This window comes from Ursus americanus, chromosome 6 (assembly GCF_024610735.1).
Source record: "Ursus americanus isolate L20-20 chromosome 6, mUrsAme1.1.p, whole genome shotgun sequence".
Taxonomy (NCBI): Eukaryota; Metazoa; Chordata; class Mammalia; order Carnivora; family Ursidae; genus Ursus; species Ursus americanus.
Window position 1 is genome coordinate 55,836,895 of NC_142132.1, and position 26,859 is coordinate 55,863,753.

Here is a 26,859-nt window from a genome sequence, read left to right on the forward strand (position 1 = left end):
GCACTAAGACTAAAAGAAAATCTAGGATCAAACAATGGCGAACTATATAATACAAGTTTCTGTTACAAAAAAGGTAACGTAAACAAAACAAAAAAATGGTTATGAAGAGTGACATCATGGAATAAATACAAATGGTTAGTAAACATTTAAAAGAAACCAACTTTACTAGTTAAAATGCAAATTCATTCATGGTATCAATTTTTACTTACTAGGTTGACGATGAAATACATTATATTTTATACACACACACACACAATTCTATTTTTGAAGAGTTAACATAAACTAAAAGGTTTATTTTTTTTTAAAAGATTTTATTTATTTATTTGACAGAGATAGAGACAGCCAGTGAGAGAGGGAACACAAGCAGGGGGAGTGGGAGAGGAAGAAGCAGGCTCCCAGCGGAAGAGCCTGACGTGGGGCTTGATCCCAGAACTCCAGAATCACACCCTGAGCCGAAGGCAGACGCCCAACGACTGAGCCACCCAGGCGCCCCTAAAAGGTTTATTGTTAACCCAAATATTATAAGCAAGAATTTGTAAGAATCCATTTTTCTCTAGCCTTTTTTAACAGTTAAGGGAGTTCTCAGATGCCTTCTTTATAATTTCTAATACTGCATCCGAACACACACAGATTTCCATTTCAGTATGTAAGGAAGAACAAATGCTCAAGGAGATTCTGCTCCAAAACTATCCCATACTTATTTAATCAAATAAGCTTTTATTGAAGTTTATAAAGTTATAGAATAATCAGTTTTTACCATAAGTAATATTGACCCTGTCACTTCTTTGTTCAACATACTTCAGCAGTTGTCTATCATTTGTAACTCAAAGTTTTAATGCCAAAACATAGTTTACATATACCGGAATTTGTTAAATATCATTATCTCAGAGGCTAAATTTAAGATGGATTTTAAAATTTGAAAGTAATAAAATTTTTTAAATTTATTGATCTATTTACTGGGGGGAGGGAGAGTGGGAGAGAGAGAATCTTAAACTGACTCCACACCCAGCGGGGCTCAATCTCACAACCCTGAGATCGTGACTTGAACTGAAATCAAAAGTTGGACACATAACCAACTGAGCCCCTGAAAGTAATAGATTTTTAAGCAAAGGAAAGAATCAACAAAACTAAAAGACAACCTACTGAATGAGAAAAGATACTTGCAAATGACATATTCGATAAAGGGTTAGTATTCAAAACATATAAAAAACTGATTTAACAACATGCAAAAACCAAATAATTCAATTAAAAAATGGACAGAAGACATAACAGATATTTCTCCAAAGAATAAATACAGATGGCCAATAGACACATGAAAAGACTCTCAACATCACTCATCATTAGGGAAACGCAAATCAAAACCACAATGAGATATCACCTCACACCTGTCAAAATGACTAAAATAAAAAAATACAAGACACAAGTGTTGGCAAGGATGTGGAGAAAAAGGAACCCTTGTGCACTGTTGGTGGGAATGCAAACTGGTGCAGCCAGTATGGCAAACAGTATGGAGGTTCCTCAAAATATTAAAAATAGAAATGCCAAATGATGCAGAAATTCCACTACTGGGTCCTTATCCAAAGAATATGAAAACACAAACTTCAAAAAGATATATGCACCCCTGTGTTTACTGCATTATTTATAACATCCAAATTATAGAAGCAGCCCAAGCATCTGTTGATAGATGAATGGATGAAGGGGTGGTGCACACACACTGGAATATTATCCAGCCATGGAAGAAGGAATGCCATTTGCAACAACATGGAATGAGCTACTGAGTATTATGTTAAGTGAACTTAGAAAGACAAGTACCATATGATTTCATTCATATGGGGAATTTAAGAAACAAAGCAAGTGAACAAAGAAAAAAAAAAAAACAACAACCAGGCAACCCAAAAAACAGACTCTTAACTATACAGAACAAACTGATGGTCACCAGAGGGGAGGTGGGCGGGGGATGGGTGAAATACGTGTAGAGGATTAACAGTACACTTTATCCAGATGAGCACTGAGTAATATACAGAATTTCTGAATCACTGTATGGTACACCTGAAACTAATGTAACACACTGTATGTAAACTATACTGGAACTCATTTTTGAGTGTATCAAATAATCATGTGGGAGACAAAGTAGAGCTGTATTTTCAACAGAAAATGATGGTGGCCAACCAAAAAACCCATTGTTTAAGATCACTTAAACCCACATACACACATCTATATGTGCATATATTTATTTCACCCCCCCACACACATATAAAAATATATGTATATTTATTTCATCACATAAAACAAAACAAAAAGGCAGCCCAAAGACATTTAAAGCAGAATCTTGGAACAAAGGAAACAAGAAGGGAAAGATTATGTACATGTATAAATCCAGGCAAGATCGTTTGAAAGCTTTTAGATACTTGGTTTACTCCTTTTCCGAAACTCTGGTCACCTAAGATCAGAATAGGCAACAAAACATTCACTTGTATACATTGTGTATATTCATTGCCACACCTGTTCTACTGACTTATAAACAATCCTACAGAGGAGAACCCAAGAACTAACTCCTGGCGTGAACAGATCAGGCATTACGGCCATCCAGGGAGCCTACTGCTTGAATCTTCTTCCCTACTCCTGCCACCACCCCAGATGGTCAACTGTGCTCTGTGTGTGTGGTGTGTGTGTGTGGTGTGTGTGTGTGTGTGTGTGTGTGTGTGTGTGTGTGTGGTGTGTGGTGTGTGTGTGACAGAGGGAGAGAGAGGGAGAGAGACAGGCGGGAGTTAGTAGCATAGGGAGTTAATAGAGCCTACTGGATCCAAGAAACTACATCCTTTCCATCAAAAAAGTACATCCTTTCCACCAAAATCTACTGAGTAACAGGATAACTAGTCCCTGACAAGACCCACAGTGACAGCACAGAAGGGTCAGAAACATCTACCAAATTATGGGGGAGCGTTAATGACTACCTGGCAAAGAAAACAGTGTTAAGAGCAATGACAAAACAGGGTGAAATTGGCCCAGAAAGTTGTGCTGCCCAGTTAGAATTTGCTGTTTGTGTGTGACCATTAAAAAAAGAAGCAATAAGCCCCTCTTTCAAGAAAAGGAGGCAAGTGCAGCACAATAAAAATAGGATAGAATTCAACCACTATGAACAAATGTAAGCCTGCACGTAGAGTGAAAAAATTTACAAAAATCACACAATATTTAAGTTAATGCTTAATATCAAATACACACTGTGCAAGATGCAAAATAAATCTGGAACAATGCAACCCACTAGTTAATTGCTTACTGGATTCCTTAGTTTAAAATGATTGATCTTCCTCTATCCCTTCCTCTTCATTTCCGCATAAAACAGTCATATAAGAATTATTCTAGGGGCGCCGGGGTGGCGCAGTCGTTAAGCATCTGCCTTCGGCTCAGGGCGTGATCCCAGGGTCCTGGGATTGAGCCCCACATCAGGCTCCTCTGCTAGGAGCCTGCTTCTTCCTCTCCCACTCCCCCTGCTTGTGTTCCCTCTCTTGCTGGCTGTCTCTGTCAAATAAATAAATAAAATCTTTAAAAAAAAAGAAAGAATTATTCTTTTATTATTCAAAATAATCTGCTATAAAGTCCTAAAAAGTATGACAACTATGAAGACCTAATCCTCTCTCTCTCTTTTTTATTTAACCTCTATCAAAAGTTCAAATTTTTGATGGACAACCTTATCAATTCTAATACTCAGAGTTCTGCATTCCTCAGAAAAGAGCTAATAATGAATACCACAGCAAAACTATTCCAAGATACAAATTTAAGTTCAAAACATTCAATATTCTAAAGCAGTCTTATTTAAGCTCTATATTCATTCACTCAACAAAATTTATTCAGTGTTGACTATGTGCCGGCAATGCTTTGGGCACAAGCAATGAACATACAAATATTTTAAAGAAGATAACTTGGAAAGTTTGCAAAAAATAAAGTTTGATTAATATTTTGATTTTTCTAACATATAATCATTTATGACGCCTAGACTTTCTTTTTCACAGATCTAGAAAATCAATTCTTATCAAGATTATACTTCGACTTATCACTAGTAGATATCAAAATTTTCAGTAAGTTGCTTAGCAACTGTGCTTTACTTCATTCTTTATCTCCGGATTGTTTTTTTATTTGTGAAAAGTGCCAGATATGTATCACTACGTACTGAAATGTCCTATTTATTCTGAAAGAAATATTGCAAAGGGGAAAATAAGAAAGTAATTTTGCTACCACTGCTTTAGGGAAAATGCTAAATACTCTTTAAATACTCTTTAATCTGCCTAAGAACCCTTGAAGACTTGATAACATCAACAGAAAGTTGCTACCAAAATCTTTGAACTGTAGATTTCATATTTGTCTTCATAAAAAAAAAAAAGAAGCATATACTAAATTCTATCGGTGTCATCATTATTACATAAGAGAAGTTTTGAAAGGCGGGAAGGAAGACTCCTCCAAAATCCCACCACTTATCCCAGTTATCTTGCTCTCTTTTGGCTCATTTACTCTAGGGAGAGCCACCTGCCACATCCTAAGGATACTTTTACACTTTGCTACTTAATGGGCAAGAAAGTAAAGGATTCAGAATTATTTAACAGATACAGATAAATGAACCTATGTCAACTATCAATGCCAGATATTGGGAACCAATAAACTGCTATTTATTTCAACAAATGTGTAAGGTACTATGTTAAGGGCAAGATACAAAAGAATGAAGCGAAACAATACCGTTGAGAAGCATGTAAGTGGAGGGGAACAGCAAGAAAAAAGCGTTTTTTTAAGGTTATTTATTTATTGGGGGGGGATGGGCAAGTGGGAGCAGGGGGAGGAACAGAGGGAGAGGAGAGAGAGAAAATCCCAAGCCGACTAAGCAGAGCCTGATGTGGGGCTGCAACCCATGTCCCAGGAGATCATGACCTAACAAAACCAACAGTCAGAACTTTAATTGACTGAGCCACCCAAGTGCTCCCCAAAGCAAGAATATTACCAGGAAAGTCAGAATGGGAAGTCCTTAGAGCTTCTTGGAATCTAAGAATGATCTGTTTCTGACCTGGGTAGTTGCTTCATGAGTATTTTCTATATAATTATAGGTAAACTGTACATTTATATTTTATGAACTTTTCTGTTGATTATGTCTGTTGACATAATGAAAAATGTTAATACTTAATAGCATTAGTTTGTGAATAAAGATCCACAAAGGACCTATTCCTTAGGAAAAAATAGGACTAAGTCAGATAGATTAGATGCATTATATATTAAATATTAGATATACTGGGGTTTTTTTTGAATATTTTATTTATTTATTTGAGAGCGAGAAAGAGTGAGAGAGCTGAGAAGCGAGCCTGACCAATGGGGGGCGGGGGAGGGGACAATCCCAGGACTGAGGGTCACGACAGTAGCTAAAGGCAGACCCTCAACCAACTGCAACACCAGGCGCCCCCAAAATTAGATACATTGGACAAGGCTGAGATAGATGTATTTTATGATCTAATGTAGTGTCTTTCACATATTGATATTTGTAGTGAAGAAGAGATATGGAATATTGTGTTAGGCATTTCCAAGATGTCCCCAGTGACTGTCACCACCCGGTATTTACACCCTTGCATAGAACTTCCTACACTGGGATGCCTGGGTGGCTCAGTTGGTTAAGTGTCTGCCTTCAGCTCAAGTTACAATCCCAGGGTCCTGGGATCAAGGCCTGCATCGGGCTCCCTGCTCAGTGGAGAGTCTGCTTCTCCCTCTGCCTGCCACTCTGCCTGCTTATGCTCTCTCTCTCTCACAAACAAATAAATAAAAATCTTAAAAAAAAAAAAAAAAAACTTCCTACACTGAATAGGGCTCACTTGTATAGCAATTTCCAAGGCCAATGTCTTAAAAGACATTGTGGTCTCTTCCTTATCCTTTGACTGACTCACTATGGGGAACACTAAGCTGCCATGACATGGGGAAACATGTAAGAAGTCCTACGGTAAGAAAGTGAGGCCTCCAGCAAACAGCCACCAAGGAAAAGCCTCCCGCAAATGACCCGTCCAGCTCCACTCCATGCTCCCCAGTCAAGGGGTCTGACTGAAGTTCTTTCCCTCTGCGCACCCCCCTCCCCCGCTCCCATGCTCTCTCTCTCTCTATCTCAAATAAATAAATCTTAAAGAAAAAGAAAAAGTCGAATACTCTACTGACTGAGCCAGCCAGGTGCCCCAGCTCTCAGATGCCTGATCCACAAAAACTCTATGAGATAATGTTTATTGTTCAAAGCTACTAAATTTGAGTACTTGTTAAGCAACAACAGATAATTAATAGATTGTCAATTAATTCCTTAGAATGCTCTTTATAAATCATAATCAGATGGAGAACACCTCCCTAATTAAAATGCTTCAAGGCTTCATGCTGCTCATGGACTAAAACCTAAACTCCCCGCCATGGTGTATAAATCCATTCATGCTCTGGCTTCTGCCTTACCTTTTTACCCTCACCTGTCTCCACTCTCCACCTTCTCAAAATCACTGGACTCCTCAGATTATTCAAGAATATACTCTCTTCTTTTACCTTCGTATTTGCTGTTTTCTCTGCTCAGGAATGTTCTCCCCTGCATTCTTGAGAGTGTTCTTTGCATACTTGGCTCTTTTTTGTCACTCAGCTTAAATGTTCCCTCCCCAGAGAGGCCTTTCCTGATGACCTGATCATGAGAACGCCCTGGAAAGTTCCCACTCAACTGAGAAACAAGACAAGGAGGCCATATTTACAGCCATATAAAACTGGAGTTAGTTTGTTTGACTAACTACATTAAATGAAAGAAGAAATTAATAATGTAAAATTTGGAAAGGAGAATACAAACTTGTTACTATAGATTACATGACTGTACTTCTTTTTTTTTTTTTTTTTTTAAGATTTTATTTATTTATTCAACAGAGATAGAGACAGCCAGCGAGAGAGGGAACACAAGCAGGGGGAGTGGGAGAGGAAGAAGCAGGCTCACAGCAAAGGAGCCTGATGTGGGGCTCGATCCCATAACGCCGGGATCACGCCCTGAGCCGAAGGCAGATGCTTAACTGCTGTGCCACCCAGGCGCCCCATCATGACTGTACTTCTGATACACAAGAAAAATAAACTGAAAAACAAGAAACATGGAAACTCCAGGAACAAAATGTCAAGACACCTCTGAAGGAGGGGCACTGGGCTGGCTCAGTTGGCAGAGCATGTGACTCTTGATCTTGGGGTTTGGGGTTCTCTACACGTTGAGTGTAAAGATTCCTTAAAAAAAAAAAATCAAAACACCTCTGAAGGACAAAAGAAGGCATCAGCCAATGGAAAGGTATACTATTTAAGATAGAAAGACTAAACATAGAAGAGAAGTAAATTCAACAAATTTTCTGTGCAATATGCTTCCAATAATAATACCAATAGGACTTTATTCTTGCAATTAGATGATTTTGAACTTACGGGGAAATAAACAAGAAAAGAAAAGTCAAGAAATTTCTGAAGAATTAAAAGGAGAATTAGCTCTATCAGATATGAAAACATGAAACCTAAATAATTAAGAGTAATTTGATGCTTATACAGGAGACACATAACACTTGGAAAACAGAACTGAAAATCTATTAACATAAACAAATACAAATCAGTGGAGAAAAAGATGGACAATTAAGTAAGTGGTGCTGGATGGCTGGGTAGTAATCTGAAAAAATACAAGTTGTTACCAATATTTTACACACAAAAAATGAATAAAAGAGTTAAATGCAGAAATATGGAATCATTAAAATACAACATAAAGAAAATGGAAGATTTATAAGCTAGAAGTGGTAGATTTTTCTAATTAAGACAATACACTAAAATCATAGAAGAACAGATGAAAAGTATTTTTCATCTTTAAAAAATTTTTTTTCAAGTTTAAATTTTTTTTAAAATGTAAAATTTAATTTAAAAAATCTGGACGTTAAAAACAATGACAAACTGGAAATCTATCTGCAACTTTTATCACAAATGTCAATTTTCTAAAGGGGCTCCTATAAAAGCAATAGAAGACGAATAATCCAATAGAAAGATGGGCAATCTGTACATTATTTCCTACTTTAAACTGCTTTGAATAAACTGTATTACTTTTTCAAAAGAGTGAATAAAACAAAAATAAACGTCACTCTGGCTGTTGTTTAGATATGTCTTCACCCAAACTATTACACATAGAAGCTGACTGACGTGAGTGTTTTGTGGGGACTGAGAAAGAGATGTACTTTCATAGCTGAGTTAACACAGCGTGAAAATCAGTGCATGACAGGACAAGAGACTGATCCATGAAATGAGGAAACAACAGTTCAGAACTAGTTGGGGAGCATTTCAAGGAAATTTTAGTTAGTTCTTGAGAGGCAAGGTGACCCCAGCAAATCTATTCCTGGAGGGTAAAGTAAACTGTAGTCAGCAAGCCTAATCGCAAACTGGCTGATAGAACTCTGGGCCAGTTTCTTTCCATCTACAAAATGAAATGACCGGATCTTAATTCATGTTTGCACCCCCAATATCTAGCCTAGGGCCTGGCAATCAATAGAAAGTTCTCAACAAGCACAAGTTTCTTTACTTATTTTTCTCATTCTGAAAAATAAAAAAAAATTTTTTTGCTAAAATTCACCCACATTGTAACTAATTGAAGGCAGTTTATCTTAGTTGGTAATTGATTCTATTTCATATAACAGAAAACCCACAAATCACAGGTTTTAAATAAGTAAAAAAAAATTTTTTTTTCTCTCCCATGTTAAAGAAATTCAGATTTAAGAAGAGCTGGGGTTGGTACGGCAGCTCTATTGGTATCACCAAGAATTCGGGCACCTATATTTCTTCCCACTATCTTAGCACATATCCTCCACTATGAAGTCAATTTAGGCTTCCAGATGGCTGTTGGAACTCCAGCCGTTAAATCAGTGTTCTATAAATGCTGAGTGAAAGGAAGCAAACACAAAAGAGCATATACTATATGATTCCAGTTATAAAAAGTTCATTAAACGAAAACAAATGTTATGGAGATAAAAGTCAAAATAGCAGTTATCATTATGTGGAATCATTGGCTGGCAGGGGCCATGAGGGAGCCTTCTGGGTGGCTAAAATGATTATATCATTATCTGGATAGTGTTATACAAATCAAGAATAACCTTGGTAGGTCCATTTTCAATTTGTGCACTTTCCCGGATGTAAGATAAATGAACAAGGTAAATTCCAGATCTCTGAGTTTATGTGCATTTTGACAAGACTAGACTCAACCTATCTCCAGACTGAAGAAATGAAGCATTCTAAAGTATTTAGTGCTCAGTGTGCCGCTTTTGTGCTTGTAACTGCTGTCCCCTCCCAAAGTCTGAAAAGTAACAAAGACAAATAATCTACTACTAGAGTAGCTAGGAGTGTGGCAATTGTCTTACTTCAGGAATACCTGAGTTTAAATCCTACCTCTGCTTTGCATTTAATGTTTTTCTCCAGAAGAGGTATGAAAATAATGATCTTTACCTTATTCAAAATCATAATGGAGCCCTTGTGTGAAGATTTATGAGGCAATGTATGTCAAGTTCTTAACATAGTGCCTGATATGTAATAAAAGGTAGTTGCTATTATTTTATTACCATTGTTCCCATCATCATCATTAAGAAAAAAAACTTTTTTACATCATCATCGTTATTAACAAATGATGGAACAGAGATCTCAAATGATTCTATGGTCAAAAATTCCAAATCAACTGGTTGATACCCTTGTGGATATGAATATCCTATTGAATCTACACATTTGGCTATGAACTTGTGTTTCACTTGAGAACTTCCTAAAAGAAATTGAATACAGTCCTTCGTATAGTTCTGCATGTTTAGAAAACTCAAAGTGGTCATGGGAACAGTCTTGGGAGTATGTCATAAAACATTTAGTTTTGCTTTCAGAATCCTATGACCTGCATTAAGGTGGTCCGATGGATAATGACTTGGAAATAATCACAAAATAAAGAAACAGATAAAAGTTATAGAACAGTATGAACAGTTTAGTACCCTTTACATACGCAACCCAGTTATACCTGCATTAAAAGATCTTGCAAAGTACACAAGAAATTGGTAAAAGTGGTGACCTTGGGGAGATGAAGATCACTTGGTAATAACTGTGAATTTCTGTTCATTTAACATAAAAAGCCCAGGCCAAGATAGATAGAGCTTCCTTATTATTTCCCAGGGAATAATGAAAGTGGATACTTTTCTAGTCCACATTTTCATGGAAAATAAATTGATTGATTTTATCTGCAGAATAAATTCATTTTTGAAAAACGTGTTAAGTATAAAATACTTACCCACTTAGCAATTGGACACCCATGAGAGCTTTTTCCTTCTTTTCCCGTATACACTACAATTTCTATCCTTACTGCATTTCCTTTTTGACCATACCTGAGTACAAAACACAGTGAAGGGAAAATAATTGCAATTAATTGCGATATACCCTCTTAACATCTTAAGGTACAGAAGATACAGACTTACAGAAGTACAGAAACCCAACACCCTGTTTGTTAAAATTTACATTTGTTAAAAATTTTCTTTTGTGTGGCAGATATTTTTATTTGTTATCCCATTCTGTTTACTTATCCTTAAAGATCACTCGTTTAAAACATGGACTGGCATAAGGAATATAAAAGCAGTGTTGTTGGAGGTAATTTTAATATTTCTACCATTATACAACGATATAAAAACAAGTATTTCTGGATTTAACAAAGACAGCCTTGCTTTGTGAGTGTCTTGTGGAGGGCCCAAAGGCTCAAGTGTTGAGTGACTCAGCAGGGACACCAGGACACTATTCTCTTCCTGGGCCCTAAGAAACATCCGACTTGTACTCCTGAAGGCTTTCCATTTACTTCTCATTTGTTCCCAGAGACAGTCTCTCTGCATTGAGTCAGGTGCACAATAATGAATGATTTTAACAGGGAAGGGTATTTCCTCACCTATTCTCCATGATTTCCCTGACAGCAGCAACACTTGGTCCTGCCCCAAGGTGTGTATAATATGGGCCTTTGTCTTTTTGTATAACTCGATCTGTGGAAGGAATAAGATTATTAGACCCAAAGCTTTACAGAATTGCATAGGGGCAAGGAGGAGCTATTTTTATTAATTTTTTTTTCAATTCAGAACAATTTATCTTGACAAGGTTTTGGTGAACTTTAATAACTAAAATCTAGGACAATAGGCCCTAGAATTTAACTTGTTCCTTTCTTTCAGCGCCTAACTATTCCATTCTTCCTCTAAGCATCAGAGGAGGAAAAAAAATTTTTAAGATGTGGGTCATATTACTTCTCCTATCTCCTGCTTTAAAAGAAATTTATTAATAATTGAGGTGCAAAATTAAAGGTTATCTAAGAGCAATACATCTTTGAAAGCTTGGCCTCAGAATCCTATTAAAATTGAGCCCAGCAACTGCACTACTAAGAGTTTATTCTACTATACACTCACATAATTATATATTTGTAATGCAAATGTATACAGGAATGTTACTTGTCACAGTTATTTGTAATATCAAAAAAGAAAGAGAAACACACTTAGCATCTGTCACTAAATGATAGGCTGAATAAATTAAGGGATGTTTATATAGTGGAAAACAATAAAACTATTAAACGAATATTTACAAACATTGGGCGCCTGGGTGGCTCAGCTGGTTAAATGTCTGCCTTCAGCTCAGGTCATGATCTCAGGGTCCTGAAACAGAGCCTGGGTCAGGCTCCCTGCTCAGTGGGGAGTCTGTTTCCTCCCTCTCCCTTTGACCCCGCCCCCTGCTCACACTCTCTCTTAAATAAATAAATAAAAATTAAAAAAAAAACAGTATTTACAAACATGGAAAAACCTGAGATTTCATTAAATTTTTAAAAAAGCAAATTGCAAAAATAGTATATTTTAAAAAACCTAAATTTTATAAAACTGCAAGCAAAATTAAAAGCAGTAATACCATTAATTCATATAAAAAACTCTAACAGAGGTTTTATCTCTAGAGAATGGTCCTTCAAGAAGACATTTTCATCATGTACTATTTGAAATTTTTTTTTTAGTATTATTATTATTTAAAGATTTTAACTTTAAGCAATCTCTACACCCAATGTGGAGCTCAAAATTACAAACCCGAGATCAACAGTTGCATGCTCTAGTGACTGAGCCAGCCAGGAGCCCCTGTACTATTCGAAATTTTATGTCTGTGAATTTGTTATTTCTCAAAAACAGTATTTTTTAACTTGACCTCTTAGAATCATGTCTAACTAGAATCGCGGAGTAATGCATTTCTAGCCATGGTGCACCTATACCAAAAGGTCATTATTTAACCATTTTGATTGGATATCAGACAAAATATAGGATTACTTCTGTGGCCTCCTAAGATACAATGAGCAGATTTTAACTTACTACTGATGATCTAGAGCAGTGGTTCTTAGCCAGGGGCGATTTTTCCTGAGTGGACGTTTGCTGAACATTTTTGGTTGTTACAACTGCGCAGAGGTGTGTGTGTGTGTGTGTGTGTGTGTTACTGGAATCTGGTGGGTAGAGGCCACGGATGCCACTTAACAGGCTAGGATGCAGAGGACAGTCCCCCCACGTCAAAGAATTATCCTATCTAAAATGCCAACAGTGCTCAAACTGAGAAACCATGATCCGGAGGGGAATCACTCTTAGTTTGCTATAACACAATACTTCCACGGAAATCTCTTTTTAATATTAAGGATTACATTTATTTATTTTATTTTAGAGAGAGAGTGAGTGTGTGTGGGGCGAGGGGCAGAGGGAGAAAATATCAAGCAGACTTCAGATCAAGACCTGAGCCAGTCCCGTAACTGACTGAGCCACCTAGGGGCCCCTCCATGGAAATCTTTTACTCTTAGATATGATCTTTCCACTTGGGATGATTTCTGAGTGGGTCTGCTTTTTGGGTTTGTTGTTGTTGTTGTTTCAAAGTAGGCTCCCTTCCCAGCGTGGAGCCCAACATGGGGCTTGAACTCATGACTCCAATTCAAGATCTAAGCTGAAATAGTCGGATGCTTAACTGACTGAGCCAACCAGGCACCCCTAGTTTCTGTTTTTCCCATTTCTACACAATGAGCACAATAACCTCACATGTAATGATTATAGGAAAACATAATGATTATAGGAAAACATGTGACAATGTATAAAATAATCACAGGTCCACTGCAGATGCTCAGTTAAGTGCCTCGAAGTCTCAACTGCTACACGGTGACTAGTTACTATGTAATGCATAAGGAAAGAGTCCTGAAATTAGACAATCATTCTACTGACATTATGCACACAGTAAGATTACACTAGCTCAGGTATATACCTTTTAATGGCATTTTAAATTTGAGATCTTTTTTCCATGTGTAATGATATTCAGAAATACACTGTCCCTTTCTTAATTCAGATTTTCAAAACAAGAGGAAGGAGGCTACAAACATAGGCTCTGAAGTTGAGACTGCTGTCTTTGAATTCCAGTTTAATCATTTACTAGCTGTGACCTTTTCTGTGACTTAGTTTCCTAACTTGTAAATTGGAGATAACACATCTTCACTTTATAGGCATGCTCTGAATATAACAAGTCAAGGTCATGGCACAGTATCAGACTCCCAGTAAAATATCTGGAATAGGGATCATCATTACTATACTCTTCTGTCCCTGCTCCAAGAAGCTCTCATTCAACCAGTTCAACCCCACTCAACACTGTCACCCTTTTCAGCTTATGAGATCCTTCTAAAAAGAGCCTATCCCCGGGGCCTGGCACATGGTAGGCTGTGAAAACTGCGTTGAAAGAGGAGTAGAGAAATGGAAGGATTGATCTCAGAGTATCAAATGTACTTTAGATAATCAAGAGCAAAAAGTCATTGCTACACTTCACTATTTTTTCTACTGTGGTTAAAAAAAAAAAATCTAAATGATATAGTTCATCCCTTCAAGCAATCATTTACCCATTCTGGAATGTACTAATGAACCACCTACTTCAGGCAAAAAACACTTCCTTTGTTCAGGGCCAATCTGAAATCTTTGTGATTTGGGGTTATATTTTAAGATTTTTTTTTAATAAGACTGTTTTAATAATTAAACCTATTTGGGTTCAAAATAGGTTATTTCACAAATTCTCTCCTCATAAGTTGTAATAATGAGGGCATCAAGCAGCCTTACAAACTTTAATGACACAATCTATTTAATCTCCCTATTACAGCTACATTAGAGTAAACTAATTCTTCTTTTATTTGAACACTTACATGAAATTTGACCATAGACAGTGACTAATCACTACAGGGTTCAAATTCAGCTTTCATGTGTTTCAAATACTGAGCAGATTTCTCATAAGGCCTGCCTATGAATCGTTAGTTCAGCAAGATTGTCTCAGGGCCTTTAACACATTGATAAAAATTCTAATTATTAGTTCCTGGATGTTCTCTTTCAATGACTCCTAAGGCACAAAATATGTATCAGTCATAAACTCCATAAATCAGCTATTTGCACATACCTACTTGTTTCTTTATAGGGAATCAATATTATACAACAATTTCATATTTTAAAATTTCAGAAGGTTTACAAATTCTTCGATGGCCAAGACTGGATTTTCATTTGTAGGGACATCCTTTGTATCACAGAGCAGAAAAAAGCACCAGGGATTGAAAAAGAAACAAACCCGTTCCAGTTCTTGAACGGGGTGGCAATTATAGATACTTTTTATAGTTATTTGTTAAGCTGCACATATGTTTTACATTCTGTGTATGTATATCTCACAATAAAACATTTTTTAAACAAAATGCTTATAGGTTGAAATTCTTTTAAACATAGGAAGAATAAACTCTAATAGAGTATTAAAGAAATTCATTCTTACGATATGCACAATAAATAACTTAGGAGACATTAAGCCAAGAGAAATCAGCAAATTTTCCACTTGGGAAAGATTCCAAATTATAAGTTATATTTAACAATTATTTGAGCAAAATCAATAAAGGTCCAACAGAAAAATGGGTATAGAATTCAGTCCAATTTCGCCAGAATACGAATGGGGCAAAAATGCGACATATAAAAGACTACCCAAAATTTGATAAGGTCATGATGAGGCAATTAATGGAGGTAAACAAAGAACACACACACACACACACACACAGACTCGGGCACACGTGCACACACTTACCAAGACAGTTGCAGGTTGGCAATTCAGAATCTTTCGTGGTGGACACCAGGTTTTTTGTAGGATTGGTAAAGAAGTTCATGGCATAATCATTAAAACTTTTCTGCGCACTGTCTACTGGGTAAAATTCTGATGCTCCAACACTAGATGAACACACGTCCTCTTCACTCTTGGTAGAAACCACTGTAATTCCACCCGAACATACTACATTGACATTCCTGAGAATTTGTGCTGGGTCTGGTAAGGGGCTTTCATGAGAGATACCAGGCAACGTTGGCAGTTTCTGATGCACGAGCTGGTCTTTAACATCCCGCTGGAACTGTGTTTGGTCATCGCTGGCCATTACATTAGCACACTGGTTAGTCGGAGAGGAGGGCTGGAGTAAAGGATGAGCTTTCTGATTGACATTCACTGTTGGCTGTACCTGAGAATTATAAACTTTTTCTGTAAACGCCTGCCCATTGGATTCTGTTTTTAACTGGCATAATGGGAGAGAATCCAACAGTTCAACCTTCATGTTTCTTTCCTGTGCTAATTCGGGATAATAACGCTCAAATTTTATTTGAGTGAGTGGAGGAAATAATTTTTTGTGTTCTAATGCTGAACTCTTTTGAGTCACTGGTTTCCATACTTTGGTTAGGGGAGGAATTTTTCCCAACAGAATGGGAAAATCGTGTGGACCAAACTGACCAAATCTTTGAAACTTAGATGCTATCCAAATGTCATGTAACTTACTATACTCATATGACAACTGTTCTTGCTTTTTCTGGTCATTTTCTTGACAACTTATGACTACAGGCTTCTTTTTCCGCCGATCTCTTGATGGGGTAGCTCTTGTCTTTTTCTGTGTTGTGTTCTTTTGCTTTGTCAACGATGAGCTATGATTATTTTGTACACTGGAAGGTGGTTTCTGTTGTATTGCGACCTTCTCCTGACCACATTTTTGCTGTACATTACATGCAGCAAGGCTTGTTGGTGTATTTTCAAACTTTTTGTCCTCTTGTTTTATATAATTGAATTTAATTATTGATGCAAGTTGTGTTAACTGTGTTGCAACGTCTTCCTCTATTTTGCTATGTATTGTATTTAGACACGACGGATCATCTTTTAAGTCTATCTTTTTACTGCTGGTCAGTGACTGGTTACAATACCCCAATTTATCACTTGTTGGGGGCAACTGATGCAAATTCTTAGAACTATCAGAAGTAATTCTACCTTGAGCAACATTTTTATTGGTGTCAATTTTAGATGAATTTGAATTTGGTATGAAAAGAGATATTGAATTTGTGACTTTTGAATATTCCTGTGACTTTGTAGGTGCCTGGTTAGCAGCTGAGCTGTTGTGTGACTTGGAAATGTTTTGGCCATTGAATACCACCGTGTTGCATGAACTCTGCTTTTCCAAAGATGGATAGTGATGAAGGCTTTCTGGCTCCCCTTGTAAGTTTGGGTCTTGGAGGTCTTTTCTTACAGAATAGAGGATAGCTTTACAGCTATTAAGCAAACTCGCTGTTCTGTGTTCTGTTTCTTCATCCTTCTCTGACTTTGATGGTGAGGAATTTTCTGATGGGGCTTCTGACAGTTGGGTCAGAGCTTCTATGGCCACCACTTGCTCCAGTGTTAATCTCCTATCTTTCATTAGGGATAGAAGACTTGGTTGAACTGGAGATCCATCCTTTGGTTCTTTACTTGGTATATTTTCTAGAGATTTGGGTTGATTACTTTCATTGTGTGTACTAGTATGACTATTTAAGTTGAAAGTTGCAGGATCTGGAAAAGACTTGCAGTTAAACCCAGATTTCTGGAAGACTGAAACATTATTTCTCCCCTTGAGATGATCACAGCTCGCAGTAGTGGCAATGGAACTCATGGCATTGTGGTTGGCAGTGTCTTTCAGGAATTTATGGGAGTTGTTTTCAAATGCCTTGCCAAATTCTTCAATATTGAATTTTTTAAAAGACACATTTGTTTCGGTTGGTAAATAGTGTACATTTTTAATGCCGTTTCTTACAGTTTGTGCAAACAATTTCTGAGGCTCAATTAAGTCAGTAAGTAGGACTTTTTTCCTGTCATCTTCAGAATTTTTTAATTTGTCAGCTTCTGTCACAATTGCCTTAAATTCGCCTTTGACATGATCGGTTAAATGTGATTTCTTGTTTTGCGTCCACTTCTCCACTTCAATACCTGTCATACTTTCTTCATTTTTAGTTACATTTTCAAGGGGAGGTGGGTTTAATTCCAATCTCTGTTCCCCCCCATAGCTCCTCCTGTATTCCATGGATTCTGACTTGGGGCCATTTACTGATTTGTTGACAAAATCTGCCTACAAAATAAACACAGAAATACCTTATATTATCTATACAAATATTGGAATAAGAGCCAGAGGAACTTTATGATTTAACATGAACTAAATGTAAAGTCCCTGAAAAAAATATTACTTTTGCTTTTTATGTTTTCAATAAAATACCAAAAGGGCTGTGTAAGGAAAAAGAAAAAAAAAATTGGAAGTACAAATATCATTAACTCATACCTGTTAATATTTTGGTATATTTATTTGTTTTTCAAAAAAAAATTTTTTTTTTTTTTTGAGACAGCGAGCAAGGAAGTGCAAGCAGGGGCGGGGGGCGGTTGGTGGGGTTGTGAAGGGCAGAAGGAGAGAAAGAATCTTAAGCAGGCTCCACACTCAGTGCAGAGCAGAGACCGATGCAGGTCCGATCTCATGACCCTGAGATCATGACCTGAGCCAAAATCAAGAGTTTGGACGCTTAACTAAAGCCACGCAGGTGCCCCTCCAAATAAATCTTTAAAATATTTTTACATTAGTACCATTCGATGGGTAATAACTCTTATCTTAATGCAAACTGTACTGAAATACAAAATACACACATAAAAGTGTACAAATTCTAAGTACATAGTTTACTGAATTTTCACAAATGAACCCCCATGTGGCCAGATTCCAGCCAAGAAACTCCCATCTTGTCATCATTCTACTACCAAAGGGTAACCATTATTTAGACATCTATCATGGATTTCTTTTGCTTATTTTCCAAACTTTACATAACTGACTTCCTTTCACTCAAAATTACATTTGTGATTCATCCCCATTGCAGTCCATTGATTCTTACTATTGTATAGTAATTCACTGAATGATATTTATTGATTCTACTATAGATGGACATTTGAGTTATTTTTGGTTGTATACCACTATAAATATTACTGTTATATATACATTGGGTGGAGTGGAAGTGCTGGGTTATCAAGTGTGTGCGTATGCATATGTTAACTTCGGGTTTAGTAGATAGGCCAAATAATTGTCTAAAGTGGTTATAAACATACACTCCCATGAGTAATTATGATAGCTCTAACTGTTGTACACTCTTATTAGCAGTTAGTATTTTCTGTCTTTTCACTTAAGCCATTGTGTTTAGTGGGAATAATATAATCCCTTCAAAAAAAATTTTAGATGAAATGCCCATAAAATAAGATTAATCATTTTACCATTTAAAATTGTACAATTCAGTGATTTTTAAACATATTTACAACGTTATGCAATAATCACCCTTATCTAATTCCAGAACATTTTCATCACCCCTAAAAGAAACCTTGTACCCATTAAGCAATCGCTCTCTATTTCCCCTACTAATCCCTATTTTTAAAACCCAACAGCTCATCCAAAATTACAACATAGGAATTGAGACAGTAGGGGCATTTCCAACTGTTGTCAGGAGCGAATTTAGTAAAGATAACCTCCACCTCCTAATCTTCAGTATAGCTCTGGACATTCTATTCAATGCCTCAGGGAGAGAAAAATTTAAGATTAGGAGACTTCCTAGTGAATGAAGTGACATACCCGAGTCCATAGAAAAACCAGGAGTACCGACTGAAAAACTAAGTCAAAGTTCAGAAGAGCTATAAAATATGCAAGCATTACCCAACTGCATAATTAAACATTAAACAATCTTTTCTTTCACATTAAACAATCTTAGTAGAAATAAACTATATTTAATTTCTTGAGCAGGGTACACAGGTTACACAGATTATGTTCAGTTTGCCAAAATTCATTAACGTATATAATTATCATACATATATTTTCTTTATGTATATTACATTTCAGTAGTAACTTAAAAAAATCCGAAAAAACTCAATTTCTTAACGTAGAGGGTAATAAATTAACAGACAGACTTGAAAATATTTAACAATTTATTATTAAAATGATGGCATGTCTAAGCAGTGGAGAAAAGTAACAATTTCTTAGTAATGACAAAGGGGAAATTTGACCCCCATCTCATAATATGAAATAAAAATTCCAGATATGTTAATAATTTAAATATTTAAAAATAAGAAAATATAGAAAGCCGGGAAAATATTCCCAAGAAAGAGTAAAAAGTGAGAGGCCATAAAGGAAAGAATGTATTTTTTAATATGTATTTTCACTACATATAATATGAACAATTTTTGAAGCAAAGGCACCATAATATAGTTCTTTACAAACTGCTGATAACAATCTACAAGTTCCAATACCAATTTAGTGCTTTGTAACAAGTGCTTTTTCTTAATGGAATAGTACAGAAAAATACAAATGCACTACATTTGGTAAAAATAACTATTACAACATAAATCTTTTTTTAAATTTTTTATTTAAGTAATTTCTACACCCAATGTGGGGCTTGACCTCAGAACCCCACAATCAAGAGTCGGATGCTCTTCCAACTGAGCTACCACGGCAACCCTACAATGTAAATCTTTTATGTAATGTGTTTGTATATGTCTGTGCACTGAATCAGAATGTAAAATGTATTTATTTCTTCATATATATAGTTGTCAAAAAAGGCAGGAAAAATATCGCCATTAAAAAAAATAAAAAGTCAAAGGATAGTCTAGGAAAATATTCAAACTACATGTAAATAGTTACTATTCTTAATGTAAAAGAGCTTCCACAATCAACAAGAAAAGGTAAATGACTTGACAGAAGAGTGAGAAATAGACAGGAATATGTACTTTGCTTAAGTGGAAATCCACAGGATCAAAAGCTGTTGACTTTCCTAGAAGACAAGCAAATGAAAATAAATGCAACTTTTTAATCCACCCAAATGACAAAACTAAAAATGCAGAAATGTATGTAAGCAAATTATAATGCAATATAACATTTATACTAGGGAAAGTATGAAATAAACAAACTCCTATTCATATTGTGAAACAATGTACAGCCATTACTTGGATGTATCAATCTAGTGATTGCATGGCAAGAGAGCCTAAATAATAAGATGCTGAAAGCTGGTAGGTAAAATGTTAATACCAGTTACCACTGGGAAACGAAAGTGAGGAAAAGAGAAGTTTTGTTTGTTTTACTTGATGCTTTTAATTTTACAAATATGGATATCTAAGACACAAGGACGTACATATTCCTCTACAGAGGACCCTGAGAACATTTTAAGATTTATGTGCTGCAAACACAGAACATTCTCATTAACTAATGGGCTTAATTAAAAACTGACCTTTATCATTCAGTTATATCTCATATAACTTTTTGTTTCTAGAGAGAGGGAGACGGTGGGGAGGGGGGCAGAGGGAATCTTCATTCAGCAGGCTCCACACCCAGCACGAAGCATGATGTGGGCTCGATCTCATCACCCTGAGTTCATGACCTGAGCTGAATCAAGAGCCAGACGCTTAACCGACTGAGCCACCCAGGTGCCCCTATATCTCATGACTGTTTTACAAACTTAGGGTTTAAAAACACGGGGTCAATAAATACATGAGAACATGGTCTACACAATGCCAACTACTAAACCTAACTTTTAAGAAAACAATTTGATAGATTACGTTTCAGTAGGGGCTAGTAAGATGTTCTCTGTTCTCTGAAATCAGCTGGAACTCTTACAAGTACATACTATTAAATGTGATTATACGTGTATCCATGTATGTGCACTGAGAAAATGGTTACTCTTAGTTTCACTTGCTGTTCATAGTGAAACTGAGTGGCCAGAACAAACATTCAGCTACTGGGGAAAAACAAAAAATTCAAGTTCATGTCATCTCAAAAGTGCATCAACAAAACAGATGAATTGTATGGTGTAAATATAGGATATCTCAATAAAGTTCTTAAAAAAAAAGATGAGTGAAAAAGAAACTTGAAAAAGATATAATAACACTGCCTTATGTTTAAAAGGTACATCTAAATAATGTGTAAACATGTTTATTTTTAAACATAAGTGTGGAAAATAAACCAATCTAATTTCTGTAACTGGTTTATCTTTTCTTTTTTTTTTTTTTAAGATTTTATTCATTTATTTGACCGAGAGAGAGGGTGGGGTACACAAGCAGGGGGAGCAGGCAGAGGGAGAGGAGAAGCAGGCTCCCCGCTGAGCAAGGAGTCAGGATGTGGGGCTCGATCCCAGGACCCTGGGATCATGACCAGAGCAGAAGGCAGATGCTTAACCAACTGAGCCACCCAGGTGCCCCTATTACTGGTTAATCTTGAACACTAAATGGGGAAAGAGCAATCCTTTGGAGTTGTCTGATCCAGGGGATGCCATGTAGCCTGAACTTTAGTGTCCTCCTTTTTTAAGGGTCATCTAGATTGTGATGGGGATTCAATGAGACCATATGACCAAAGTTGTTAGCCCAGTGAAGATGAGGCATCACTAAGAGAGAACACTAACAATTTCATTATAATAGTTATAATCCAAAGAATGTTAGTTATATTATAATATACAGTCCTTACTGCAAGAACTCATTTGATCTTCACTACAACTGAGATGGACACTGTAAAAAGGTGCTCAATTTTAAGAAAAATGCAATTAAAAATGGTCCAGATAACATTTTTCATTTATCAGAATAGCAAACATCAAAATGTTTGAACACCTAAGCCCTTGGGAAAGTTGTGGGGATATATACTCTCATATAATGTTAGTGGAGTGCAAAGTGGTATCATCCCTATGGAGAACGATTTGGCAATAACTATCAAAATTACAAATTCAACCTCTCCTTTGATACAGCATTTTCACTTCTGAGAATTTATCCTACTTCTACCTGCACTTAATGGTATGTTCTGACAGCTTTGTATATTTTAAGAAGTAACCGATAATACCCGAATGTCCACCTGTAGCAGACTAATTCAACTGTGTTATCTACATAATACCTCGCAGCTATAAAAAAGAATGAAAAGAAATTCCATTCCTAATAGGCAGATGTCCAGGATATATTACGTTAAAAAAAAAAAAAAAGAGGATCTAGAACTGTACCATTTTTTAAATTTTAATAAAAAGTATAGGGAATTAATATATATATTCATATTTGCAAAAAGAAACTTCAGAAGAATACAAATGAAACTAATAGGAGTGGTGAGTAGGAAGAGGTCAAGAACAATACAGGAGCTTGGGAACCGTTAAACCCAGATCTGAACAAATACTGTTGCTTTTTAAAATATACTTCCTTTAGATTTAAACCAAAAGTGAAGCAGTCTATGGGAAGATTTCTAGCATACAGTAAGTGAAAAAAGCTAAAAAGTTTCTGTAGTACCAAATTACAAACAAATTAGAGCAGAAAGATAGGATGTGGAGTACATACACATTTGCTAATATTCAGGGAGGCTATGCCCGATTCTCCACATTTGTTGCATAGAAATTGTACTCAGTAGAATACTGGTGAGTGTTTAACAATCAGATTGGGAACTGAGAGGGAAGAAACAGTTTTTTTCGGTACATAGGCCAATTTCTGTGGTGTCAATACCTCCACCACGGTGGGCTGTAAATGATCAGTAAGACACGTGAGCCAGCCTTAGGAAGAAATGCACATCATTACTGACCTGAAAGGAGCCCACTCCAACCTACCAGAGTGTACAAACTCCAACCTACCAGAGTGTACAAACCCAAACCACTTCGTGAACAGGCTCCACTGACTACATTATGAATGTTTATTTTTTAATGAAGATTTCCTGGACATTTAATCTGCTTAGGTGGAGTGCATTCCCAAATACCCATTTTGAATCTCAAAATATTTGTTAACATCTACCTCTCTGAAGAGATGCCAACTCTCTGAAGGAAGTGAAGTGTTTCACAAAAAATTGGCTGTTTTACTCCCTCAAGCGCCATATATTCTCTGAGGACCCAAACTCATGCCACCTGCCCACCGGTGTCTCCTCTCCGTCCTCTATCACCCCAAAAGTGTTCAAAGGTACCGTTTAAGGACAGTAATTCAAATTGTTCCACTTCTCTGCGTTGCTTACTCTATACCAGGCACAAGACTATACGTTGCTCAGGGCCCCTCTTATCCCTTCTGAACCAACAGGAATGTTGATCACTTTAGATCAGATCTGGGTCCAATAGTTACCAAACACCCTGTTTTCTCATTTCTCCACATTCCTATCATAGTGATACTGACACCCACTCCTGAATGAGCTCAAATGGCATTGAGCAAAGTGGTATTTTATTCTGAAATGACTATGCCCTTTGGACAGAATCTGACGTCTACTCTCCCAACACTCACATTCCATACATGCTGTATTTCCTGTATCAAGAAACAGCTGCTCAGATCACATGGAAAAGTCTTTCAAAGCATGTACAGAGACATGGTCCACAAGACTATATGATCAGGCAGGCAGATCAATGTTTCTCAACCTGCCTTTAGGGTTTTTTTTGCTTTCCTCTTTCACCCCCCCACCAATCGTCTTTTAAAACATGTTTTCCCTAATAGCTCTCCCCAGGAAATTTTAATTCCACAGATATAGTATGTATCTGTTTATGTACTGTGGTCCCATCATTGTATCTAAGATTATTTTTACCCTCTCCCAGCAATCAAGAACCGGTCTTAAGGAATTAAAAAAACTAACGTGTAGAAGGGGCGCCTGGGTGGTTCAGTCGGTTAAGGGCGTGTGACTCTTGATTTCGGCTCAGGTTATGATCTCAGGGTTGTGAGCTGGATGGAGCCCCACGAGAGCCCCACGTTGGGCTCCTGGGTTCTGAGCTGACAATGGAGTCTGCTTCTCTCTCTCTCCTGCTGCCCCTCCCCCCACTAGCTTGCACGCTCACTCTCTCTCTCAAATAAATAAAAAAGCCTAAAAAAAAGAAAAAGAAAACTAACATGTAGAAGGCAAGGAGCAACCCACAAAGTATTTATACCTGAAGTGACACCCTCAGGACCTATGTTCTCAACCTGAAAATTAAGTGTTTGGAGAAAAAATTCAGGAGAACCACTGGTGGCTCCATTCCTGTTAACTTTAAGGTGATGTAATCATGCCGGATATGGTATTTGACCTCGCACATTCCCACAGAAGCATGGAGGTCAGCCCCTGCTCTGCACAACTGCTTTCGAACAAACCCAAATCGAAATCAAAAGGAAGATAAACCAGCCATTCACCAAAGCTAAAATAAACACTAAACACACACACACACACACACACACACACAAATCCTTCTTCAACGGGGACCTGCAAAACAGTTACCTTATTTTCCTACAGCACTACAACTGTCTAGCTCTTTCCCTTTTTGAGGCATAAAAAGAAGACACCTACCCCACCACATTTTGTAGCCCTAATAATTGAGCTTTGCCTCTGTTCCATTTTCTCCAGTTTGCCTACAGCCACCCTGTAAGATGTTCAAAGTTCATGGAAAGGCAGGAGAGGGTGGGGTCTAACAGACTGAGTCTGTACTCATCCCCACTTGTCCTACCTTGGTGCCATTAAGCCTTATGTCTCTTCCACGCCTGGGCTGAATAGAGGCCATCCCAGAGACTCTGAAAATTCCTTTTCCACTTCGATCTACCACATCCAGACTTCTTTTCTATTCTAATTTTTTACTCCTCTCCCAACAAAAACTCCACCCTCATTTGGCCACAGGGTATCAGAATGGGGGGCGGGGATGGGGCAGAGGAGGGGAAGCATATTATTAGAGGGAGAGACAATTCTATTTAATCCAAAAACATCTAAATTGTAGATTGGTTCTGAATGTATACGAAACTGACCTAAGAATGAAACCTCCCTTAGTCCCAGGTGTCCTTGTTCCTGCAGTCTTCCTCTGGAGCTCCGAGCCAGTGCAATGTATGCCAAGTCAAAAAGACTAACAACCTTTCAGACTCCAAATTTGCCTCAAGCTCTCATCCTATCAAATTCCCTCCTCATTCAAGTATCTTAAATGCCTACCCCAAGGTTCTGTGTGAGCCCTCGATTGTCAAATTCCATCATTCCTTAACCTGCTCTTTTGTAGACCTCCAAGGAGAGTCTCAGCTGAAACTGTAAAATCTAGGTGTCCCTGGGAGCTCCACATTTCTGTGCCTCTGTCCCCAGGCTGGAGGCGTGTCCCCCTGAGCCTACAACTTAGAGGATTCCAAAGCCAAACCCACTGCCTGTTCATTCTTCACCGTTTTCATGAACAGTCTTCCCCATGCTTAAAGTGAATAACCAACTCTGTGTCCAATGTAGTTTATTCTTTATACTTTTCGTGTACCTTCATATATTTTCAGAATGGGGGCTTTATTGGAAGCAGACAAACTTTGGCTACTTTTCCCTGCTCCGTCACTTACCAACCAAGTGGCAGAGAGTGAGGCTTTGCTCTCTGAAGCCTCTTTGAGCCTCAGTTTCCCTAAGATATATCAGGACTAGTAATAGCATTCACTGAACCAGTTTATTGTCAGGATGAAATGAAACAATGCATTTACACATATTGTTGGACCTTACTATGTGTGGAAATGAACTATTTAGGGGAAAAACATCTATTAGGTAGTTCTTTGATACATGTCCTTCAACATATAGCAAAAACCTACTAACTCCAGTCTCAAGTCAACAATTAAGAAAAAATATTTATTCATAGCTATTATTCATGTGTTGAGCACGGAATACTTGCCAGGCATCAACATTAATGTTTTATAGGAATTATCTCCTTGCTTTTCCTACTAAGTATAGTATTAGTATTTCCATTCTTCTGATGAGGTTTAGAAAGGTTAAGTAACTAGGCAAAGTCAAATCAATACTCTTAGAGCCAGAATCAAACCAGAGGTCTCTCCCAAGGCACTCCTCTTTAAGTAATAATTAACATTTACGAGGAATTCCAGGGCGCCTGGGTAGCGCAGTCGTTAAGTGTCTGCCTTCAGCTCAGGGCGTGATCCCCGCGTTCTGGGATCGAGTCCCACATCGGGCTCCTCTGCTGGGAGCCTGCTTCTTCCTCTCCCGCTCCCCCTGCTTGTGTTCCCTTTCTCACTGGCTGTCTCTCTCTGTCAAATAAATAAATAAAATCTTTAAAAAAAAAAAAAAAACATTTACGAGGAATTCCATCAGTTACTAATATTTAGTAATGTTTACTGACCTAAGATTACCGTAGATGCTTAAAACTTAGAAGAACAACTCAATTCCTCTGGTTGTTTCTTTTCCTGGATTGTGTGAATTATTGTTTTTCTGAACCCACTGGCCTACTTTCATTCACCTGTTTTTGAGTTTTGTAACAATACTGCATTGCTATTCAAAATATTCTCTCCCTTTGTGCAAATTCAGTATATGCACGCAGGGTTCACACCAAGTTATGAAGGAGAGTTGGGTGAAATTAGAATCCAATTTATAATCCAACTCTAAAGGATATGATCAGAGGTCACTGTGAGGTCACTGTCTATTTTCTCTCCAAATGTTCACTACACTATAACCCTCCTTACTTCTGGATAAATCCGATTTACTTTACCTTCTTCCTAACTTTTTACTCAAAATTTTCAGTTTCATATTATTAGAAGGTTCAGTGAAAA

At 37.2% G+C, this 26,859-nt stretch overlaps 1 protein-coding gene across 4 annotated transcripts in view; it reads right to left on the reverse strand.

The window, feature by feature from the left end:
* TET1 (tet methylcytosine dioxygenase 1) overlaps positions 1–26,859 on the reverse strand; it is a 129,046-nt gene that overhangs the window by 39,475 nt on the left and 62,712 nt on the right. For all 4 annotated transcript variants that reach the window (XM_087863065.1, XM_045783367.2, XM_087863067.1 and 1 more), the window contains 3 exons: positions 15,139–17,458; positions 10,943–11,033; positions 10,301–10,394 (listed from right to left, as the gene is read on the reverse strand). In XM_087863065.1, coding sequence (XP_087719191.1) covers positions 10,301–10,394; positions 10,943–11,033; positions 15,139–17,458 — 2,505 coding nt within the window. The remainder of the gene's footprint in view (positions 1–10,300; positions 10,395–10,942; positions 11,034–15,138; positions 17,459–26,859) is intronic.